Source organism: Saccostrea cucullata, unplaced genomic scaffold (assembly GCF_032062105.1).
Source record: "Saccostrea cucullata isolate Sc308-1 unplaced genomic scaffold, CSIRO_AGI_Scuc_v1 ctg2921, whole genome shotgun sequence".
Classification (NCBI taxonomy): domain Eukaryota; kingdom Metazoa; phylum Mollusca; class Bivalvia; order Ostreida; family Ostreidae; genus Saccostrea; species Saccostrea cuccullata.
This window is the reverse complement of record NW_026925854.1, coordinates 23,310-31,319: the sequence shown is the minus strand read 5'-3', so window position 1 is coordinate 31,319 and position 8,010 is coordinate 23,310. Positions and strand designations below refer to the sequence as shown.

The 8,010-nt window shown below is 31.7% G+C and overlaps 1 protein-coding gene across 1 annotated transcript; it reads right to left on the bottom strand.

Moving 5' to 3' along the window:
- Nucleotides 1-1,146: 1,146 nt before the first annotated feature.
- On the bottom strand, nucleotides 1,147-7,007 carry LOC134269906 (uncharacterized). The gene is made up of 6 exons (XM_062752088.1): nucleotides 6,930-7,007; nucleotides 6,015-6,063; nucleotides 3,906-4,043; nucleotides 3,031-3,144; nucleotides 1,696-1,822; nucleotides 1,147-1,255 (listed from the first exon to the last, which is right to left on the bottom strand). The coding sequence occupies exons 1-6, from the start codon at nucleotides 6,963-6,965 to the stop codon at nucleotides 1,186-1,188; spliced, it is 534 nt and encodes a 177-aa protein (XP_062608072.1). The 5' UTR covers nucleotides 6,966-7,007; the 3' UTR covers nucleotides 1,147-1,185.
- Between the last annotated feature and the right edge of the window lie 1,003 nt (nucleotides 7,008-8,010).

Sequence of the window (8,010 nt, the reverse complement as noted above, 5' to 3'; positions counted from 1 at the left end):
AGAAGAACTTATAATTTCCTTTTTTATAAATGTTTACAAAGGCAAACGTTCACAGTTCGATCTATGCAGAGGAAGCCCGGAGTTTTCAATCGGCGCGAATGGCTTCGTCTTTGATGCCTCCTCTCCCCTTTTCACGGTATGTTTTTTTTTTCTCTGTGGTAGATGTTTATTCATATCAGATGAGCGACTATAGTCACATAATAATTTACATGTACTTTGGTATTTAGCGTCATTGCTAAAATTTTTCCAAACTAGTCATGTATTCTTTTTATTTAACGTAAAAATCTATTCGATAAATATTTTATTACGATACGATAATACACGAATTCTTATTTTCCATTGACACCTATGACGTTTCAGTACCACGTGACTCCTTTCTAATTAGCGGTTATATTCAATCCCAGGAACCTATATTACGGAGGTTTTACGTCCAAAATACAGCAGTCTTCAACTTTATTTTAAATGTATAATTAAATTATAAATTCAAAAATATAATAGTGTTTCATGATATAAACCCTTTAAAATATAGGAGATGGATTAGCCTTGTCCGATTTAAAGAAAAGATACTATAACGGCAAAAAAAATATTGTTTGGTCAAGCATAGTTCTTTATCCTAATTTGAGTATGCTGACTCCGAAAAAAATGCTGGCCTTCATCAAAATGGCAGAAATCAAAATCTCTTTATTTCGTCCAAATAAGAGAAACATTTCTCTTCAATCGGTCATATCCTTCGAAAACCCTATGTATTAATTAGCTAAATAGAACATTACGTTGTCAAATACAATATAAAAACGCATATGCCCAAAAATTGGAATGAAACATTTCAGCAACCAAATAACAACAAAATGGTTAGTATTGTTTGCAAACTAGATCATGATAAGACAATTTACGATTTTTCAAAATGCTGCTTTTCAACAAGGTTATTGAAATCCTGTGCAGTTCATTCTAATCCTCTCAATATTTTCGTGAACAACTCAGACGGTCATTTAAGTAAATTATGGGGAAAAAAACGAAGACATTTTACGTATCACTTCTATTAAAGCATCAACTTAGAGTCTATATGATTATGAATACATAATATGATAGAATGATGTGATTAATCATAAATCAAATTTGATGTTTCAGGAATGAATCTATACTAGTGCAAAACATATAAAATCTAATTGTAAACGTTTTAACTTCCCTTTAAAAGATTTGCAAATTGAAGGCTTGGCTTCTGCGGAATAGACATTCTGTGTTGTAAAAACCAATTTTTCTGGAAAAGGAAAGAAAATAAAGACGAATTTATTTTAATCATCAAGAGAGAGAGAGAGAGAGAGAGAGAGAAACGGAGGGGGGAGAGAAAATATGTCAAATCTAAAAAAAATCACTTGCCATTTCTTTTTTGCAAAAGCTATATAACTTTTAATGGTTTTACTCACACCCATTTTCTCTAACACCAAAATCTAAAAGTTATCTGAAAGTTACTTTTGTATAAGAGAGAACCTTGTTAAAAAATCATACACGTATAGATTTTATTAATAAAAATTCTAAAACTGTACAGTACTTTTTTGGTTTTGCTTTAAAATATGTATGTAGTGACTGCATGCCATATTATAATTTTTTGTCAATGTTAGTATATATTTAAAAGTTTGGTCAGTGCGGGATATACATTGTACATGTATATTTGCAAAAAATAACAATAAAACTACTTGCCCCTGAGGAAGAAAAAGAGGAATGGATCCAACTAGATAATATCCGGGTTTAGTTGGAGACGGGTATTTTGGATCCTCCACTCGAAAATACTGAACGCATTCTTTCGGGTTATAGGTGACACCTAGTGCTGCAATAGAAAACGAGCACGAAAGACTTAGCACTGTGTACAGTCAAATGAAAATTAACGAATGCATTCAAAAGTATGCAAAAAATCTATTAAATTAAACAAAGAACAAAAGGATCTCTAAGTTGAATAAATCTTGTAAAAAGAAAATACAAATTTATTCATCTTCTATTTAATTTGAGAAACCTTTATTTATATATACATTGATGGCAGATATTGAGTGTTTGCTCTTTAATGGGAGAGTAAAGTTTGGTCCTTACGTCAAGAATTCGAATCCAACTGCAGGACGATATCGGTCCTCCGCATGAAACTTGCTCTATTGCCCTGAATGCCGATTATAGATCTGAATTTGCAGTCCTTCTCAGACAAGTTATAGGGTCTCAATTAAGAATTATGGAAGGGACGTTCACAATGCAAACAATTTACATGAAATTAATCATACCAACCGTATATATTTTCCGAAAAGACAACTCTACGACAAACGGAATTTTATTTTCAATTTCAGATTTAATCATTCTTAACACATAACATTTTGATTTCCATCAGAGTTTTTACCCCATATTTTCGCTAAATCAATCTTTTCTATCCGCGAGCAAATTTCTTGTACTACTCTTTTTTTTGAGTGGGAATGCCTTAAACGTTTATCTAAAATTCGATTATTTTTTTCTACTTTGGGAAAAAGTTCTGCAAAAATGTTACCGTTTGAATAGCGTAAATGAAATCAGTGAGGGATCTTTTTTGTGCCAACACTTACTGTGACACGGGACCTTGGTTTATACAATCTAATCCAAAGGACCGGTCTCTACGTCCCATAGTGGGATTCGAACTGGCGACATTCAGGTAAAGATTCACTCCTTACTATGCCACTCTAGAGCAGACGCTCTAACCACTACGCCATGTCTTACTTTAAGTAAATTCATTTTGATAACATAAGTAAATTAATGAATGTACTGTACAAAGCTTTCATTTTTTCGTAACTATATATTATATGCTATATTGGTAAAGTTTACAAAGTGATACGTAAAGAGGCTAACTCTAAATAAATTCATTACTATATTACAACACAATGTACGGGACTTATTTAAAATTTAACCTTTTTTTCAAATGATGGATTTTCATTTTTCCCATAAAGTATAAACTTATATATAAATATATATACATAGAATATATATAAAAAAGGAAATTGTTTGAATATAGGATTACAAGCATACCTTTACAACACTTAACTGCCACATCTCCGTATCTATCCCTAGGAACTGCCGAGTATCCACTAACAAAACCATTGTTCAGGCATTGGTAAGGACGGGGTAAAAAGATATTTATATCTAAGGGTAGAAAATTAATAAAGGATAAGGTAGGGTAACAGTCAAATCTGGTCTCTTATTTGAAGTAAAATTCAGAACACTGGTAAAATTGTGAAAGTTTGTAGTAAAGAACTTAAAATAATGCTTCTTTTAAATTTAACACTAATTTTGATTCAGAACTGATATTGAGGCCATTTGAGTGTGCAGAAGTAGGCCTTTTTCCTCAATTTCCTCAATTCTGGTAGAATTTCATTGTATTTGAGATACTTTTCTTTTCAGGAAACATAGAGCACAAGCTTGTCCATCTGAAATTTTCACACATAAATAGCATCTGATACTAGTTTATAAAATATATAAATTTGGTAGATAGGCAAGTTTGTGCTCTATGTTTTGCGAAACAAAATTTACTAAAAAAATTGATGAAAAATTGCAAAAAATCCGGAAATTTGAAAATTAACCTATTTTCTGACATCTCTGAGACCTCTGTGTATTTCAAAACTTAGAGCCAATTCTCAATTTGTGGGAAGAATGACAACTGGTTTTCATGGATACACTGTTGCATCATTCTGAAAGAACCCTAAATCAGGGACCAAAAAGGGGCTTTTCCATATCTTGTTCTTTAGATTTGAAAAAATAGAGTACTTTGTACTTGAACTTATAACATTAAAACATATTGAAAAATATGTTTTTTAAAGTATTCAAAATTTTCTGTTCAATACTTTTTTGTTAAACATCAGTATTTTTATTATAGATTAAATATATAACCTAATGCGAATAGTTACTTATCATTATACACCCATCGATTGGCCCCGGTGGTGGATCACAGTTTGGAATGGATACTCCAAAACGAGGTCGGAACGAAACTGGGCCACCATTAGCACAGTAGTTGTCCTTACCATAATGATGAGGGAAAGGAACGCCTGTATGTATATGAAAAAGAAATAAATTAAATACTGAAAATCTACAATCTGTTTTTTTTTCTTCAAGAATGTCTTTGTATAAAGTGTTGAAGATTTAAGTAGGAAATTTAATAAATTTGGTAATGATGTAACCATTTCCTACACAAAATCGCATGTATGTAAGGAACTTCTGAGAAACCAAAGCCCCCCCCCCCCCCCCCCCCAAAAAAAAAAAAGAAAATTGCAACTATTTGTCATGACAATCTGCAAATTGTTGAAAGAAAAATCATATTATACAAAATAAAATTAATCTTGGTAACGTCATATCAAATTTATTCTGAAAATAAAAAGCTGGTCATCCAGCAATTAAGTGCTTTGACAAACAATATATTACAATTAAGAGAATTGGAGAAGAGAGATCTTTAAAGGCCGGTTTACACTATGCATCTTGACACATGCATCTAAACTCATGCTTCAATTTTGCCTCATGCATCTTCTTATTTACACTATGTGTCTTGATGCATGCATCTTTAGAATACTTTGTAAAGATGAAATTTCTCTACTTACAAAAATAACAACACCTTCAAATTTCATTTCCAGATTTATCTTAGCTGAACAAATCATTCTTAATTTCCTTTTTATGATAATTCTTGAACGATATAATTTATATTTATTCCAAAACAAAAACTCCTCTATATTATAATAATCAAATAAGTTTATCTAATTGTAGCTTTAATCAGTATTTTCTGTTATTGTGTATCTTGGGAAGCTATTTTTGAAACTATATGAAAAAAATAAGGCTCATGATTCAATATCAACTCTGACCTTTCTTTTCATAGGTCAGTTCCATGCATATTGAAGCACGGAATAGAACAAGTTATATTCATGAAGCACGGAATAGAACAAGTTCTATTCCATCGTTCAAGATGCAACACCCATTTAATTTGACACAAGGGGCTTTTACACTGTGAATCTTGACACATGCATGCAAGATGCAAGTGTCAAGATGCATGGCGTATACCGGCCTTAATTCTTGCGCCAAATTCCCAGAAGATATAGATAATACATCCTTAATCAGAGATGCCTGAACAAGTTCCCACACCAAATTCATTAATACATATTTAACTGGATGCATGTCCACTCATAAATTTCCAGGGACAAATGGATTTACATTTTCTTCTGTGTAATGATGTCTCATTTAGTTTGAATTAGTGGTCTTAAGCTGTGGTTCACATTTTTGTACAGATATTCTAAATTCTATGACTCAAACCTTACAAATAAACACAAAATGAACAAGTCAATTAAAATAAAAAAGTACACCTGTAAAATGCTGAAAAACTAATAAATAAAGTTGAAAATACCAAGTGCACACATTAATATGGTGAATAGTAAGTGTGCAAATTTTCGGACAAATCCTCAATATTTTCCGAGAATCGGTCCAAACAAAACCACAAAATAAAGATAACAAAAAACACCAGTAAATTGCAAAATAATCATGCTATCAAGATGAAATTACCAGGTGCACACATTCATATGGTGAATAAGTGTACAAAATTATCAGACAGATCCTTCGAATAGTTTCTGAGAAATGGACTAGGCAAAATCTCGTTCACAGACAGACGGACAGCTAGAAGGGCATGCTGATTCCAATATAACCCCACCCCCGCCTACTAAACTTCGTTTACGGGGGCTATAATAATATCATAATTTAAAAATTCTTCCAAGAAACATATTATACTTCTTCTTTTACAAAAAATTATTAACCTAACAAATTTATGTAAATTAGGTTGAGACACCTTTCAATACAAAAAATATATTCTCAATAGGTATGAAAAGCGATTTCTTTGATATGTGAAAGATTCCATGCAGTATTTATGCAACTTTTTCAAACAATTGCAGCCATTTTCCATTATAAAAAAGATTTCTAAATTTATTCAAAATCTATCTTCAATTCTAAAAAAAAAAAAGAAAATGTCGGAGATTAAAACTTACCTTGGGAACTGCCTAGAAAATAACCTCCTCCAAATGCAGGGGTGATACCCTAAAAGAAATTGTCTTGTATTTTCTGTATACAAGATACAATATTTTTATTAATCCAATTTGGGCCCCCGGAGGGGCAAAAAGATTTACAAACAGAAGAAGGAGGAGGATCCAAATGCTAGAACAAGCATGCAGATGATATTACAAATAATGACGTACATAGAAATTTTCGCCTCCGTTTTATTTTCACCCATTTCGCCCTTCACACATGTGGGCGAATTTAAGACGGGGCAAATTCAAATAAGCCATTTTAACTTCTTAAACAGATCTGAGTATGGGCGAATTGAAAAGGAGATAAACTTTTTTGCGGGTGTCAAAGCCTCAAAGGGCAAAAATAAGACGGGGCGAAAATAATCCTGCATACTGTATGCATTTTAAAAGGATTAAAGCTTAACTCATAAAACATTGCATTTCACCCTAGGGATTTGACTTAACCTTTCCTTGTTTGGCATAAGTCAGAAGATAATTTTACTTTATAATTATGTTCATTTGACACTTCTGCAGATGATAATTTGCTTTATCTTATAATTTTATGAAAAATTAACCCTAAAAACATTCCTTTAATTTTTAATGCATGGAAATCATTTCATAAAAAATAATATTTACTTTAAAAACGCATGTAATTCTGAGCAAAAGATTGCTTTACATGGTAAAGAAATCTGAAAAAAAAAAACAAAAAAAAAAAAACAAACAAACAAACAAACAAACAAACAAAACAAAAAAAAACTCAGTCTGTCAAAAAACAGTTGTCAATTCTATCTTACAGAAAAATTTTGTAAGTGTGAATTGTAAATTTGAAAACATTGTTTTGTCTTAATTGGCTTTATAGATAGTTTATGATCAATTAGAGGTATTTTAAATGCTTACCAAAATTAGAGTACAGAATACTTCAAGAGACATCATCGTCACTTCGAAATGGTTTGCACTAAATCTTTAACCTGGATCTTCATTCTTTTTATATTAAATTGTGACGTGCTTGACATGCCATTTTATGATTTCAGTTGATGTTTCGGATGTGGCCCAGCCGTGAATGACAACCGTTAAAGAATGCATCAACAAATTTACTTTGATTTTTATTTACTTGAAGGTTTATGAGAAATATATATGATCGTTTGTAATATACAGTTTACCACTTATTTCTATTCTGATGTGATAAGTAAATATTACGTTTTGCACACCTTTTGATACGATACACCTATAACGACACGGGACCTCGGTTTATACGGTCTAATTTGACGGATGGGTCTCCACGTCCAACAGTGGATTAAAACTCACGACATTTGTATCAGCTCTTCCCTCCGCAACTCTAGAGCAGATGCTCTAACCGTAATGGTTAGACGAGAGACAAAAAAATAAACAAGACTTGATTTCTTCAGGTGCGATATATTTCGTAGCTATTATGATGCGACTTGATAATGATAGTTCTCATTTGATACTGTGATTATAAATCTACATAAGAAAGTGCTCAATCTAAACATGTGTTGAAGAATTTAATTTTTGATTAATGGATTGTATGTTGTGTAACGTCCCATTCGAGGATTTTTCATTTATATAAAAATAGCAGCAAAATACAGTGAAAGGCTTCAAATTTAGACCTAAACTCGGTAATCAGGACCATTCAACTGTGAGTGTTCTTTATCTTGCAAAAGCCCACCGTGACACAAAACCTTGGGTTTTAAGGTCTCATCCAAAAGACCCGTGACTTTTTATACCAGGTTTTTGGCGAAAAAACAGTCGCTAAATAGAAGCTTAATTCCCATTTGTTTATTTCGATTTAGTTGTCGTGTGAGCGCAATTTAATTATCATTATTTTATTTTGCATTAATTTACTGAAAATTAAACTCTTCATGTGAACAGTGCTTTACAAAAGTCAATATTTACAATAACTGAAATTGAAGCATTTCATAATTACACTTACCAGTCTAAATGTATAGTATGGTAAGTATAA

What these genes read in the sequence shown, in the direction of transcription:
- LOC134269906 (XM_062752088.1), bottom strand. Translation starts at nt 6,965, where the DNA reads ATGATGTCTCTTGAAGTATTCTGTACTCTAATTTTG. An exon ending in TTTTCTAGGCAGTTCCCAAG is followed by an intron (nt 4,044 to 6,014) that starts GTAAGTTTTAAT and finishes ATATACATACAG; the next exon opens with GCGTTCCTTTCCCTCATCAT. An exon ending in CCTCTTTTTCTTCCTCAGGG is followed by an intron (nt 1,256 to 1,695) that starts GCAAGTAGTTTT and finishes TTCCTTTTCCAG; the next exon opens with AAAAATTGGTTTTTACAACA.